The 16,699-nt window shown below is 36.7% G+C and overlaps 1 protein-coding gene across 1 annotated transcript; it reads right to left on the bottom strand.

The window, feature by feature from the left end:
• Positions 1-247: 247 nt before the first annotated feature.
• On the bottom strand, positions 248-14,648 carry LOC142367191 (sperm acrosome membrane-associated protein 4-like). Its single transcript, XM_075449149.1, has 3 exons — positions 14,490-14,648; positions 4,815-4,925; positions 248-2,382 (listed from the first exon to the last, which is right to left on the bottom strand). The coding sequence occupies exons 1-3, from the start codon at positions 14,536-14,538 to the stop codon at positions 2,153-2,155; spliced, it is 390 nt and encodes a 129-aa protein (XP_075305264.1). The 5' UTR covers positions 14,539-14,648; the 3' UTR covers positions 248-2,152.
• Positions 14,649-16,699: the final 2,051 nt, after the last annotated feature.

Consider the following 16,699-nt stretch of genomic DNA (forward strand, 5'->3'; position numbering starts at 1 on the left):
TTCTGTTTTCAAGGCCTTTACCATAATCGTGTTCCTCCATGGTGTTCGCTTTCTGCTCAAGATCATCTTATTTTTAACAGGTGCAACAGTATCCATGACATTTGAGATTTTCAAGTTAAAGTTATCTAAGAGTTCATCAACTGTCTCTGCACTCGCAGTTGATGACATAGCTATAACTTCCATAAACTTAGCACTGGTATTCTCATTATAAGAAAAAAAATCACACCAGCAAACACCACACAGACAATTCTTTCCCCCACTTTAGATATTTATTGATCCTTCAGCTTGTCAATACCAAACAATTCTCTTTTCATTTTTTTTTTAGGAAATAATGGGAAAAAATATTAGGAAATAATGTCAAAAGTGCCAGTTTAACCAGGGCACCATCTATCTTTCTATCAAATAGAGAAAACGATAGAATTCAAATTGATCTCATTTAAATCTGCAGATAGTACAACTTATTCACATCAGCCCCATATATCCTGAATATATACACATATTGCAAACTAAACAAAAGCTTTCACCCTACAGCTTGAGCAATGTGCAGTATAGATATGATACCAATATCAAAAATTAAAACAGAACTGATCAAAACAAAGAAATCCAAGTATAAATTTTACAAGACAAAACCCCAAGGGAAGTGAACATAGGCTAGTAGCTATATCTTAGTAAAGTGAAATGAATGATGAAATGAATGCAAGTAGAAATGTTTACAAACAATCCTTTGAAAATGTTGACTTTATAATGACAATATATTTGACTAAAGACAATAAATTAAAAGAATAGTTGGATCATTTGGATGATTTGAAGAAATGATTATGTTAACTTAGCTTAGCTGACAGACTGGAAATGGTTAGATGCATGTTATTGTTGTCACAGGTGGAAGGTATATTTGCTATGAGCGCAACATGTAGGCACTTTTAACTGTTAAGACAGAGAGACTAACAGTTTCTCCTTGTCTCTCATCTTTATGCTAAGCTAAGCTAAGCTAACTGGCTGCCAACTGTTGCTACACATCTACCCAACAGATGTGAGAGTGGTATTAATCTCATTCCAACTCTTGACAACATTGTCCAAATGGTCCAACCACTCCTTTAGAGTGAAATACACAAAATATGATTCAGCTAATTAAAGTGTTTCACAACAATTGTGGGGTTTGTCAAGCCTCTTTCAGCCATTTTTTACACATTTTTTTCTTTTAATTGGACAGCAACTGAACATGTCGGCGTCACGTTTGAATTACTCCCCAATACTTTTTTTATCCAAGTCGTAGCTAAAAACGTTTGAACTGCTGCTGTCACATTAACTCACAGGCACACAAACAGCAGCGATGAGCTAATTTGGCTTCTGGTAAACTAGTCAGACTAATCTGACAGATTGTATCATTGAAAAAAAATGACAGCATTGTTCAACCTTTTCTACTCCATACGATGATTAGCTGCAACACCAAGTTGATTGTTCATGACATTTGACCCAAATAAAGCTGAAAAAAATCATTGATTTGAGCTGCAATTTCTGCTCTTTCTGACTTTATGGCAACATTTTCCACTTTCTCCCATCCACTCTTGTTTTGTTTGACATAATGTTGCATGGTTTCTGGCTTGATGTCATTTTTTGGGGGGCAAAACAACTTACTGTTACTGTCAGTAGTTTCAACTTACTGGTTAACACAATTAAATAAGTGTAAATGTATAGAAGAGTGACACTTTTGGCTGCTTCCACAACCACAGCATGTTTGGCACACTGAATTTTTATGGTGATTTTACATGTTATAAACTGTGACTGAGCACTTGGCCTAAGTGAGATGGTTTTGAACGACTAAATGCCACCTCTTTAACAGATTGATGAATAGATTAATGTTATGCATCTCATATCTGAAAAGGGCCTAAGAGTAAATGAGGGCTGATACGTGTAAGAACATAAAAATGAAAGAAAAAAATTGAGAAATTCAAATCATATAAAACATTTTAAAACCAAAAATACACCTCAAAGACAGTAAACAAGAACCGGGTGAGAAAATGGGGAGAAAGCTTTGGTTACAGCTTATGTCTGAGGAGAGCATTTAATTTTATTCATGTTGTGTTGGTGAGTGAACGATGGAGTGTTATGCGTGTATGGACTTTGTGTCACTTTTCAGCCGCCATGTCTTCTGTCAAACCAACACATTGGCAGCAAACACAGTCGAGATGGCTGCGAGTGTCAGACTCAGCACGGAGACCCCGGGCAGGCCAGGGGCGGCGTTGCACAGGTCGCTGTTGCAGCACATCTTTGTCATTTTGTAGAGGGTGGTGTTGGAGCTACTGCTTGGGAAGTTCACATCCTCGGTTTTGTTGCATTTGGCAGTTTCAAGACAGCCCTTCATTTTGATGTCCAGGAATCCAGCTGTGAAGTGACAGAGAAACCATATTGGTTTGTTGTTTGTTGGGATGGATTGAAATATTGGGGTGGCAGTGCACTGTGTAGCTTGAGAATTCAAGATTTGAATTACAATTAATCACGAGAGGGTATTCATGTTTACCAAGTCTTTATCATATGTCTGGAGACATGAAACTTTGTATTTGTAAACTCTAAAAGCTGAAGTAATATAATTTAACAATTAAAAAACAGTTTCTGCAGCTTATGAGCACATTAAGAATCAATTTGGGTAGCCACCGTCATTCAGTCATTTCTACAAGATATTTAGTTTTATTCTCTTATTTCCTTTGTTTAGCCATAAAGGCCACATTGAGATACATAATCTCTTCCTCCAGGGAGTCTTGCCTAAGAAGGTAGTATAAAACCAATTTTCACATAAAAGACATTTTTAAAAATAAGTACAATAAAAATGAGACAGGAGGTAGAAAAAGACAAACTAAATCCAAAATATTTTATATTTGGCAGCAAACGTCTGGATAGACAAACACTGTGTAACATATTCTTATTGTTAGATTTATAAAGCTATGCATATGTGTCTTTATCTTTAATAAATCTCAGTCATCGTGATATTGTACTTAACTTCTATCTTAAGCCATGAATGTATGCAGACTTACCCGTTATCAGTAATTAGCATATGTGCCAGAAAATTTGAGCAATGTCTACATATTTGTATTCTTTTTAAAGCCTCATTAGCTAGGTCTTCCACAGCCATTACACACGACCATAATACAGATTACATTATAAATAATGAATAATACTTGAAATAGTTTTGATTCATTCCAAAATATATCGCCTCTTTTTCTGTTTCAGCCTCATGAGGCCAAAATCGTTCTGAAATCACGTACAGATGGTCTGAAGAATGTACGAGGTGCACATATTCTCATCAAGCAGTCTTTCTTTATCAATACAAGTAGGGAGGAAAAGGTGTATGCATGTTTGAGTGTATAAACATGGTTTATGCATCCAGTTCAAGCCAAAATATTGAAGACAGAAACTGTCTAGTCACTGACTAAATTTACATGCACTGTAATATTCCAATAATACTGTATGACCTTACTCTGAATAGGACGCTGCCATGTAAACAGTATTTTCAAATCACTTCAACCTGAATAATGTCACCTTCAGGCTAAGCAATAATCAAATCAAGCCAATGTGGAGGATTCTGATCTTAGCTACATTATGTAGACATGTGTACAACTAAATCTCACTTAAATCTGAAATAAAGGGGGACATGCAACTCAGTAGACTGAAGTCAATATTTGGAATATTGTTGTGTATGTTGTCAATGTTTGTGGTTTATGTCCATGATGATGAGCTCAACTCCAGTTTAAAGTGTATAGAAATTAAATAATATTTTTTAAGTTTTTAACAACTTTATTCCAGACAAGTAAGGGGGCAGAGAGAGTTGGTGATGACATGCAGTTAAGCGCCTCAAGACAGAACTCGAATCCAAGCCGGTTGCGCCGACCAATGGCTATTTGGCATGGCAAACTGTCAGCTTTAATGTAAAGAAAGGATTTTTTGGAATAAATGCACCAAATGAATCACGAGTTGTAAAAGACTTCCAGCTGCTTCTTCAAATTATAAGATGACTTCCTGTGGGAATTGTCTTTACCCTGAAACTTTTTATTTTCTTGACATTAACTTCCCAAATCTCAAATTCAACTGGTAAAAAGACTCTTTTAGCACATCCTTAAGTTGCATCACCGATATCTGACATGATGATTTATGGAAACATTTACATCATTCCAAAAACACTTCAACAAATATCTCAAATTCATAGTCGTTCTCCGACCTGTGACAACTGATATATTAGTCATGAAACACATGAAGAGTGTGGGCTGCAGGCACTGATTAGCTGATAATGACGATTTTCCTCTTCACATATCTTACCTGTCATGGCACATCCTCAATTTTGAGGAAGTTTAGAGCGTAATTTCAAGAGTTGATGTTGTCTCATACTGTAGGCACATACCTCTAATTTCAACAGTTCCTTGACAAATAAACAAATAAACAAGACAAATAAACCATATTTGGGGGGGGGGGGGGGGGTTAATTCTGACATTTATGGCAGTTAATTTAGCTATTTTGGGTTTTTGTTTTACTACACCTGATATACTCAGGTTGAGGGACAGGTTGCCGGTTATATACTGGTACTGGTACCGTCAATAAGTTACTTTAGTTAGTCAGCTGAACCCGTGACCCTGAAGTAAAGGTATTATGATAGTGTTGTCTTGATCTTTCTATAAACATGCTTTTACCTTTGAAGTGATGAGTCATTCTCCATTTGTTTGGTTACAGAACAGTGACTTCAGGAATGCCTTTGGTTAGGTTTTAATTGAGTTGGTGACAAGATTGTCTTCAGACGAGATTTTTTCTTTTGATAATGACCAACTCACCTGCTTTACCAGTGCCGCTGAAGCAATGTTCTCCTTCATTACATGTGGTTTTACTGGTAATACACAAATCCCCAAAGCCAATACTGCATTTGTAGCACTGGAGAGCTTGGCCTGTGAGCATTAAAAAGGGTGAGAAGGAGGACACAAAAGACAGAAAAGAAGAATCTGTATGAATAGGTTTGAAAACAGGATATACAACCCTGTTACCAAAACAGCACGTAACCATCGTGATGGGATTGAAATGTTCGAACCACTGAAGAGTTTGTTATTCTAACCGACCCCCTGGTACCAGCCTTGTCATGAAATTGCTTCGTCCCATTGAAGTTTGTATTTGGAAACAGAAGTTAATACACAATATAAAACCCTCCGAGACCAATTTTAAGCACTTTAGATAAAACCTGAGCCAACAACTACTTTCAAACTGGTAGCATAAAGTATGTCTACAATCAGGGCTAAGCAAGACGTCTGCCATTACTTTGTACCCATTACCATTACCTGTACCTGAGTCCTAATACGTTCTACAGATGTTCTGTGTAGAAGGTGGAGGAGCAGGACTTCGTGTAGAGATTTTTCTCCCTTTTTGCTGAAAGTATTTTCTGATTTCTGGTGTGATATAAAGATTTCCCAACACCCAATTTGTAAACATTTTGAATGTGTCAACAATCTGAACTTAGTTTTATTTAACTCTCAGATTTCTATGTGCAACATACTACCTCACCTGCATACTAAAAGCAGAAAAAAAAATTCATATCCAACTAAACATATGTCCTGAATTTTATTGAAAAGGGGAAATATACATTCAACACCATGTAAACAATTCATATGTAAATGTGTACATAAAAATAGTGACCACCAGAGGCCAAAATATGAATGAAAATGACCCAGTTGCTGATGCAACTTGATTAGATTACTGGAGATTTTTAGATATTTAATCAACAAGCACTCCACAGTAATTATCTGGTTAACTAATAAGTCACAATACTAAAGCAGGAAGTTAAGCACATCTTATAAGCACCAGTAAGTATAATTTGTTTTTCTATGATCGTCATAATTAAACTGTGAACACTCCCACCATAATATGTCTGACCTAATTGAATATGAAGGGGATGCGAGACTGGGAGCTGAGACACTGAAACTGCTATCACAAAACCCGTCGCTCCAGTTTTGACGTCAGCATCTCATGACTGGAACTATTACAAAAAGTACACACCGATCACGAGGATGTAATTAAATCAGTTAGTGTACAGAATGTTCTGTTTTATTTTCTGCTTTTTAATAGCTTCAAATAATATTATTCAATGCTGGAGGATGCTCTGATTTAGTTGATTTTGACCCGATTATTGGGAGAAAAAATAGGCTCAGTCACTGGGCATCATTTAAAAAAAGAACCTGCTAACATTTTGAGCGTAATAGGAAAGTGTTTCACCTGCATTCAGTCTTCCGTCAAGTTTACAGCAGTCAACATGCCAACATTTTACATGACATGAAACTATCAGACGTCCAAAAGAAATGTAAAATTACTAAACTATCACATGTGATATGCACGACTATTACACATTAAATGCTAAAAAGAGACGGTGATATTACATCACAATCTATCAACCACTTCACTTATCTACTTTGCTATAGTACAAAACTGCAGCTGCATGGTGTTGAATGTATATTTCCCCTTTTCAATAAAATTCAGGACATATGTAGCACAGTCACAGTCGGTTAGAGTTTAAATCAAAACAACAACAAAAAAACACTGAAGACATTGTTAGGTTGTAATATTAATACATACACGTGCACATCACGTCACCTGAACATCTCCCTATGCAAAAAACAGGCAAGAAAAACGTGACCCTCTCACAGTTTCTGGGCCTTTATTGCGATAATACTGTATATTTTGGACATTAGGAGAAATGTTTTCTTTTGAGATTGGGGTGAATGGGAACATTTTCACTGGGCACAGCTGATTTTTCTTTACAGAAACATACATTTACAGTTGAAAATCTCGCTTGGAGGCTCCGGAAGCGACGGCAGAGACAAAGAGGTCGACCCGGATTAACCCGTCTTCAAGACAACTGATAGCTTAAACCCATTCCCACTGAGGGGGCTGACTTCTACAGTCCATTTAAAAACAACAAAATAGTCTGATTATTTCAGAAAGCCACGATCATCAGTAACTGTGGTCCACAACCTACAGGACACTGTGTTGCTTCATGTTACAGGCTTGTCTGTTGTGAGTTAGTGGTACATTGGATCCATTCTAGATACATTTACAACTTCAACTTCAAATACTTTGCTTTAGTTTTACTGGAAGTTATATTCTTAGTTAATTTTTCATTATTTTGTCCAAAACGTATAGTAATAAAGTTTTAAAGCACAAGATGGTACACTCAGTTAAGAAAGTAACTGTAGAGGATGTAGAAAGGGTGAAAGGCAGCAATAACTTCACATTAAAAACTCTGATCCCATGCTATTAGGTAAATGTTAAAATTCGCTTAAAGCAGATTTTACCACCAGCTGCTTCATATCAGGCTGCGAGACATTGGTGATGACAAAAGATATGTGACACGCATTACGTTATTTCTGAAGAATTACAGTTGCATCACGTGTGCACTACAAAAGCTTTCCATCAGGTCACACTGAACTCACATCTTTGGTTGCTATTTTTCTAATTAATGAGTATTTTGTTCATATTCAAAATCCCTCCCTTTCCTTTCAAAAATCAACTGAACCAAAGCTTATAAATAAACTGAAACAATTTTCTGGGAAAATCTGAATAAATTGTTTCATTAAAGCAGACACGCACACATATTGACACCTTTGTACACAGAGCAGCCCCACACCCATTCCTGCTGGTTTCGGTTACACCCAACCTTTTGACAGTCTTTAAGTCCTTTCTTGTTGCTCCTAATTATCTGTCATTTCATATATACAACTGCAGTGTATTCTGTTGTGAGACAAAACCTAATCTAAGATAGATTATCCATCTATGAAAACATACAATGTCTATCTATCTGTTAAAACTGGGTCAGAAATGAATCTCTGTTTTAATCTTTGAACTGAGGCTATGCTTCTTCATTTTGGCCTTACATACATTTATGCAGCTTTTACTGACTGAATGAGTTGTGGGAATTCACAAACTTTGTCCATGACTTCAGCTAAATCATGGAAAATTAGTGCTAAGTTACATGTGGGTGCAGCAGCCGCACCTAATACCCAACACCTCAGCGTCCTGCAATGCTGCCAGACCAGTTGCATGTTTCATCCTCCCGTCCCGCCATCTGCAATCCAGTCAGACCTGATCCTCCGCACCACTGAACCATCCCAACAGCATTCAAAACACACACGCAAAACATGTAATGTTGCCAATGACCTTTTTTTTTTGTTTTTTTAACATCACAGCACTTTTGAGGAAGGATGTCAACCAGGGGCGATTTTAGGATCTGGTCTTTAGGGGTGCCCAGCCCCCAGAGGCACATTATTTCTCACTAATTGAGGCGAACTAGTACATTTATAAATTTTGGAGCCGTATTAGTTTTGCTTTGAGTAGTGTTTTCCCCTACAACATTCAATTTTGACCCCTTCCTTTCAAAAGACTGTGGCTTGACAGAGATAACAGAGAGCCTGAGACAAATATTGAAGATAACTCAACATTTATTTTGGGAGTAAAGAGTTAAAACAAAAACAAATGCTAGAAAATAAATAAAATGGTCACTAAAATAATGCATCCTTGAGCAAAAAAATTGTGTTTTTGCATTATATAATATTTTAAAAATGTGCTGAGTCAGGGGGTGGCGAGCTGTCTCACGGTGGTGCCTTGGCACCACTAAAAATACCCTAGCCTCGCCCCTGGTGTCAACATATAATTGGTTCTCTTTACCTTTGATTGCACCAGATTTACAGACAGTTGCATGTTGTTTTAAATAATAACAACATGTCACGCCCAGAGACTCATTTTTGGTTTTCATGTTTAGGTTATGTTTTTCAGTCCATGTTTAGTTTTGCCTTAGTTTTCCCTTCACTTCCCTCACCCAGGTAATTAGTTTATTCCCCTCACCTGTCCATTGTATCCAGCTGCACTCACTCTCCAATCACTCCCAGCCCTCTATTTAGTCTCTTGTCTCCCCTGTCTGTTTGTTGGTTCCTTGTTTGTGTCTGACCCTTCATGCCATGCTACAAGATATCTTTGACCAAGTTACGTATTTATTAATCTTTACCATGTTTAGTCCTTGTTTTGTTTTTCCAGTATTTTCCCCAGTTGAGTTTTTTTGAATCCGGCTTTATGTTGTTACTTTGTTTTTTGTTAATAAATCACCCTTCTTCTTGAGAAAAGTCCGCATCCGTGTCCTCCCTACACCACACCCTGACACAACACATAAGAGGAAGCCTCGGTAATCATATTAAATCTCTCTTTATCGTAGCCACTTAACATTGGCACGCGAGAAGCTGCTCTCCTTATGTGTGGGAATTTGTCACGTAGGTGGCTGAGTAGATCAGATTTCTGTCGTTTCTGCTGTCCAAAAACCTCTCAACCGTAGTATGAGGTCGCTTCAATACCATTGCCACTATGACATCAAGAAAAGAATATGTCAAGATATAAAAACTCCTTTAACGAACAAAAAGTGGGACACAGAGATAATTCACTTGCACTTTGAGCTGTTTTATTCTGAGATGATGTTTAATCCATGTGGTCACAATTTCGGACTCAAAATAACCAAAACTATAAACTGCTATATTCAGCTTTAACAGGGACTTCACGAACATTTAATAACCGGTTTGTAATGCAATAGTGTGAGCAAATGTTAACGTGTAAACGTGTAAGAAAAATACACGTTTTTAGCAAATATGCTAAAAATTATATTACAGGTTCAAACCATTCATACATTGTTTATATACTGCTGCTGAATCATAAGCAGAACCTTTAAAATGGTGAGCATTTTCCCTTATTAATACTCTGTGTTCTCAACTGTAAAGAAAAGGGGGGAATAGCTCTAAACTAAACAAAAGTTTGATCAAAAATGCCTCAGTTCTTAATTATTGAGATGATCTTGTGTTGTATGTAAAGTCTAAATGAATGGACCGGGGGAGGATAAATCATATTTAATGCTTAACATTAGTCGGGGAGCATAAAATGGCAGAAATTTATTTCATTTAGAAACTTTTTGTATTTCCTCCATGTTGTGTGTTTATGCGCCTTAAAACTGCTGATTTATCAGCACTGAGAATTAAACAAATAATCACTTACCCACAAACAAAATGTGTTCTTCTTTGAAAGACTTTGTTTCATGTACGGTCACTTTGAATATTATACTGTTTGTTAACATCTGAGATTCATTTAAGTGACCTTTGCCAACTTAAATAAGCAGAAGTGCAGAGCCTTATATACACAAAAGCCATAAAAAATATCAGACCAACATTTAAATGAGTAAAGAACCTGCGTTAATGTTTTTAGAATAAAATATCACATTTAAAGGACCTTTTTTGACATCTGGGATCCTGTTTGAAATAGGTGTGGCACTTAACTATTTAACTACTGTGTGGTATCAGTCTTTTACTGCCCTCTACTGCTCTTTCACCAACACTGCAGGCTTTGTGTCTAATTTCAAATACAGGAGCTGGACGCAGGACAGACAAGACTCACAACAGAACGCGGATACCAACGACAGCTCTGCTTCAAATCACAACAAATAATGTCACGAGTATTGAGGAAAATTTCCGCTGATGTGGTGTTTAATGTGGGTCATATTAGGCGTGGTGTCTCTCTTGCCATCTCAGTTAGCGCTGAGGAAAGCAGTTGTAACTTAATGCTGTTTGTTTTGCATTGACACAAGTACTGTTTTGAGTGTGAACATTTCATCATGATCTCGACAGGAGCGTATCCATGTGACACCCTGAGAAGAAATTAAAACATCTGTGAAGGAATTGAAAACACTAGATCCCGCCATGAGTTGAAAATCCAATAGTTTCCAGTTGATTCCAACAGCGAACATGAGACCGTCAGGAAAATATCACGAACGACACGAGCTACAGATGTGCGTCATTGACCACAGCATTGAATAGTTGCATGGCAAGATGAAATGACGCCCAGTTAGTACGCAAACACCTCAGTAGCTTTAGATGTAATGAGATTTCTCTGCAAACACTGCACTTAAAGCTTCCACTAAACATGGAGCTTGTTTACATTGTAGCCTAAAAATAAATGTAAAACAGATATCTCTCGACAGATCTGTTGTACTGTTCAAATAGTTTTTGTTTGCATTTGGATATAAGGTAGATCTCAGCTCACAATGCGGACATCCTTCATTGGGAGTTGACACGTTGAGGTAATTGTTTGTGGTGGAAAGGCTTTTATTTTTCTCTCCATCTCTCATTCATCGATTTTCTTTAACAGCTAAATTGTGGATTCATGTCGAAACAGAGGAACTATCGTGGAGCAGAGCATGTTTAGCTTGAGATGGAGCACATTTTGTATTAAAGAAAAAACAGAAAAAGTTGTATTTCTACAAACCACTTAACTTCTTTAATCTTAAACTATGCTTTTGCAATGAAATGAAAAACATTCGCTTTTATCCTTTACATTTTAGTGTGGATGTGTAAGCAGATTTGACAGAAAAAGGATCCTTTCTTGTAAATATTCAAGCAAAAATGGATAGTCAAGGCTGGGATTTTCCTTTGGGATTAACAAAGTACTCCGTTCATCTACCAATTAAAACCCAAACAATTATGAAGTGCCTCAAATGTGTCTTAAAACAAAGAGTCTTTTTTACATTAACTCCCCACACAAATGCCTCTACGTTTTTCCCATCCTTCTCTGGAAATTTACAGACATCCGGGTCCATAAGTAGCCAAGAACGACACAGAGGCAAGCGTTTTTGACAATTTTTCTCCCAACCAATACTTGGTAAGTCTTCTCGGTAGCCTGTAACATGTTGACTTCAGAAACTAACTTTGGATCACAAACACTCCCAAACACACTCATCCTGGTTACTGAAGCCTCAGTATGTAATTATTTGCATTTGTGAATCATTTTTCCTCTCACAAACAATTATCAATGTGAACCATTAAGGGAAAAGAATTCAAAGTTGTCACCTGCAATATAAAAAAAGCAGCCAGGATGGGAAAGACGTTCCCACTTTGGAGGGTGTGGTTTGAAACAGGAGAACGACACAACAGGGCTGAGGGGCTCCTTGAGACAAAACCAAATGACAAAAGCCCCAAAACACAATGCAAGCAGAACAAATGGCCAAGTCAGTAACCCTCTGTAGAGGAGGAATTTGAGACTTGGGCAAAGCCCAGACTGTTACAAGGTGAGGAATTTCTCATGTAATGCCTGGCAGGCTGGGGCATGATTCAGTCTTTTAAAAGAGCCTGGAAAAAAACTACGATCCTCCTTGTTCCCCAAACAAACTGACTCAAACCCAAAGGTATAATCACAGCATTAAAGGAAAGCCTGGGAGGTACACGGATGGTAAACACCCAAACACTTAGTTTCATCAAAGTTTCACTCAGTCTGTTAAAGCTTCAGATGAAACTATTTAAAAAAAAAAAAAACTTTGAAAATTTTTCATTAATTATTCTTCTGGATAAATTGGTTTTATAAAGTCTTGTAGGTATAATTTGAATAAAACTAAGTCTTTGTTTTGGTCACATTGAATATTTTTCCATTTTAGTTAAAACTCACGAATGGCAAAAAGTATTTCTATGTAAATCAGATATGTCATACTGCATTTGTTGACTCTGTATTCTTAACATTTGTTTATTCAAATTTCAGTGTTAACTAAGGCTTTACTAAAGCCTTTAGCTAACATTTTAGCAAGCATAAAAGTTTTATCATTAATTTAAGATGAAAACAAATATGTATCAAAACTTCTAGCCACTTTTAGCAAACCATGACTTACTTTTATATAAATGTAACCTCTTATAGCAAACTTGTCAAACTAGACTTAGATAACTGATCCTACTGCTCATTATTCTTAGCAAACAAAACAGTTACTAACTTTTAGCTAACATTTTAGCTAGAAATTTCAAAAGTTTTATCATTGATTTAAGCTGAAAAAAATTGTTTATGAAACTTCTGGTCACAATTTAGCAAACCGTTACTTACTTTTATAGAAATTAACTTACTTTCAGCAAACTACATTAACAATTTTTGTTAAACATTGTTTGTTTGTTATGTATTTAGATGCTATACTGTGTTCTCGTTTTCAAGTTTTCGAGTTTCAAGATTATAGCAAATCTTTATTATCAATATGGTTAACTCATGAAACCCAGTCCACATCCATATGCCTCCATGAAATTAAAAGTCCACCAAGTTAATTTTGAGGTATTGTGCTTAAAAAGGGGCCTAAAAAGGGGCAAAACACTGGCTTGTTAATTAGCATATCTTGCACACTGGAGTATGATTAAAATTTGACCAATGTGGTCTACATTCTTTCTCCACCGACTCACTTCGCCACCACATTTAACCATTTTCAGCCAAACAAAAAACCAAAGCAAACCACAACAGGAACGGGTTACAGGAAAAAGTTCTTTACAAGATGGCTGTTTAGTCCCAACATGCAACACACAGCAACACATCTTCAAATTGTTGCTAATCCACACTTTTGGCTCCAATCTGATTAAATCTATTTCTAGTAATTCACTGTACACCCATCCAGCAAACAAAATCAACTGTTACTGAACTCTTGGACTATTTTCTACAGTCATACATTTGTGAGTCGCTTGCTATGACATCTGAGGCCAACAAAGTGCCTTAAAATGGAATATGATGGCCACTGGGAGCAAGCAGAAAGCTTCAACCTTCTTACAAAATAGTAAGAAGTCAACAATGCTATCAGCTGGACTCCTGATCACTGTGCGTGTTCTAAAATAGAGACACTATAACCTCAACAATACACAAGTTTGTTTCCAAAACTATCAAAAGAAACAGACTTCAAAGTTCACAAACCAGAGGAGGGCATAACAGTCACTTCATGAATAGTGCTTTGTTCACAATCCCATCTACAATAATCAGATGGGCTCATCTATCACATATAAGACAGAAATATCTCCTTAAATAAACCGCTGGAATGCCTTCAATATTATACAATCAATGTCTTCCACATGCATTTCGTTCACATTATTGCTGAGTAGGTGCTTTAAACATTTGATCATTTACTGGTGCATCACTCGTTAAACTTTCACACAGCTTGATGTTTCCACATCTTGACACACCCAGTCCGACTACAGCCTCAAGCTCTACACCCTTCAACATGAGCACACCCTGCAAAATAGGCAAAAATGGCACTCTGAAATGTTAAAGACAGTAAAATATTTTGGGTTTTAAACAAACAAAACGTATTAGACAGGATCTGACTGCGCCTGCAGATCACAGATCCAAAACCTCTAACAGAAACGTCATGGAAGCCATGAAAGGCATATTTAAGTTTTAACAACTTAATCATCTTTCAGTCTGTGATTGCAAAATTGAATAATTATAATTGAATCCGTTGTGAGCACGCGGCGCTACAGAGGATCATTTAATCACAATCCGACCAAAGCAAAGACTAAACCAAACTTCTTGTCATAAAAAACACATTTAAACTTGTGTTTTAGGGGGGTGGAGTTTTATTCATGAGACGCTTAAAAAAAGAAATAACAGTACAGCTTGAATTTCTGAATAAATACACCAGAGATTATCCTTACCGACTGCAAAGCAGAGTCCGACAGCAAAAAGGATAAAAACTCTGTTCATCTTGGACAAAGGAGGAAAACGAGGAGCTCAAAGAAGAAGCTGGCTGCCTTTAGAGACTCAGACCGTTATAAATCTCGATCAGACAAACTTTTTTCGGTCATGGCTGCATTTATAATCTCTCCCTCCATGTAAAACGTCACTGTTATCCAATCGGAGGCAGCTCGTCCGGGAAACCCACCCAGAATGTTGTGCGCTTCACGCAGGTGGAGGATTATTTACTTCACAGAGGAGGGGTTAAGGTGGGAAACGTGTGGAATGAAGACCTATGCGGCTCTTTGTTGGTTTTAACTCCTCATAGTGTCAATTTATTGTGTAGAAAGGATGTCAAATAACATTTGAAGTCCTTCAATTGTTAATTTCTGCACGTTTTAGGAAATTTTCCACCTCAACAAAGTAATCTTCAGTATTCATCAGATAATAGTACATCATTTGGTTATTTTGGTAGTAGGTTAAATTTTAGACATTGAAAAGCATCGTATAATGTGAGAAATGCATTGTCACGAAGCTGAAAAGGGCTGATTTCCCCAGGAAAAGCTGACATTGGGTCATTTGACCTTGACAGTTACCAGCCTGCAGAGTATTTTGGGCATCACTAGATTATGTATGTTTTGCATACTTTAAGAGATTACATGAGATTAACAGGGTTAAACTCTCCAGTGGGCTCTGGATGCAAATCAAGCACATGAAACGCACTTATAAACATAGCTGCCCTCGGGACACTCATAAAAACACAGTGTCTACTGAGAAGAGGTCCTGTTGAATATAGACCTGCATGAGCAATATAAAACAGACTGTGTTCCTGATCATGTGACACACAGACCTCACCTGATATTTGTATACAGAAAGGAAAAAGCAGATTGCTGTGTTCCCCATAACTTTTGAAATAAAACATAATTTTCTCATTACCTGAAGATAAGAGTCAGCTTGCTCACAACAAGCTGATTTCCAGCTCATCTTTGGCACCTATGCCAAAGTAATTTGTGACTCATTTGATTATTCAAAGTTATGATAACACATTGTTGGTGTCCATAATCAAAATGTTTGATATTTCAACTTACAGCTAAAGCACTAAAACACCTGGGTACGATCCGATGGATCAGCTTATGGATCAGCGACAAGCAGGAATCAACCTATTTTCAAACCAATAGACAAACAGGTTTGTATGAGTTATCTGGAAGATGAATTTGTTTATTTATATTATTATTTATATTATAATATATATATCATATATATTATATTGCTGGCTTCACTCCAGCTTTCAATTATCCAGAAAACCATGTGTCAAGGCAAAAATATTTGTTGAGAGCATGTCAGAGCGAGGCTCTAAATTATTGATTAGACTGATGGACACATTGATTGCAAAACCATCTCTTTTATGAATCTAATTTCCATGATCCATTTACCATTGAAAATGGTAAATTGAAAATAGTAACATGATTCACTTCATGTTTGAGGAGCTCACTGACCCTTTCTTCTCCTCTTTATTCAGTCTTTGACAGAGCTGAGAGTCTAGGAATCATGTTGTTTTTGTTTTACAGTCTTGTACTGTAAACACAAGATTGTGACACATAATTTAAACTGAAACTTTGGATTTGGAGTTGTATTTATCCGATTATGTTTACCTATGTCTTCTATTATGTTCTAACTCAATCATAAATGAGAAACACACACAAAAAGAGGCTCAAATAAGGTCATTTTTCATCCCAAAGAAAGAAAATGTTCTTAAACTGCAGAGTTAAAGCTGCTACATATGTGGAAAACTCCCCAGTTTCAACTTTTAAATCAAAAACACTGAAGCTTTAATGTAAAACCAGCACTTTTTCTAACATAGGTAGTACTGTATTCATCTAAAAGAGCATTTTTATACTTAACTATGTTTATTTTTCTGTAGAACCAGGTCTTTATTGACACAACAGAGATTTGAAGGACCAACTGTGAAATATATCAATAAAATTATGGATCAAAACTGTAACCATGACTGTCACCCTGCATTTGCTCTTCAGGAATCACACTGATTTTTAGAACTTACTATAGTTCTTCTGATAACAGTGTGTTTGAATCTCTTGCTGCATAAAACATCTTTAAACCGTCCATGGTTTGTATGTAAACAAGGCGGTTGTCTTTCTGACATTCTGGGGATGATATGTGGCTTTAGGCAGGT

Source organism: Odontesthes bonariensis, chromosome 18 (genome assembly GCF_027942865.1).
Source record: "Odontesthes bonariensis isolate fOdoBon6 chromosome 18, fOdoBon6.hap1, whole genome shotgun sequence".
Taxonomy (NCBI): Eukaryota; Metazoa; Chordata; class Actinopteri; order Atheriniformes; family Atherinopsidae; genus Odontesthes; species Odontesthes bonariensis.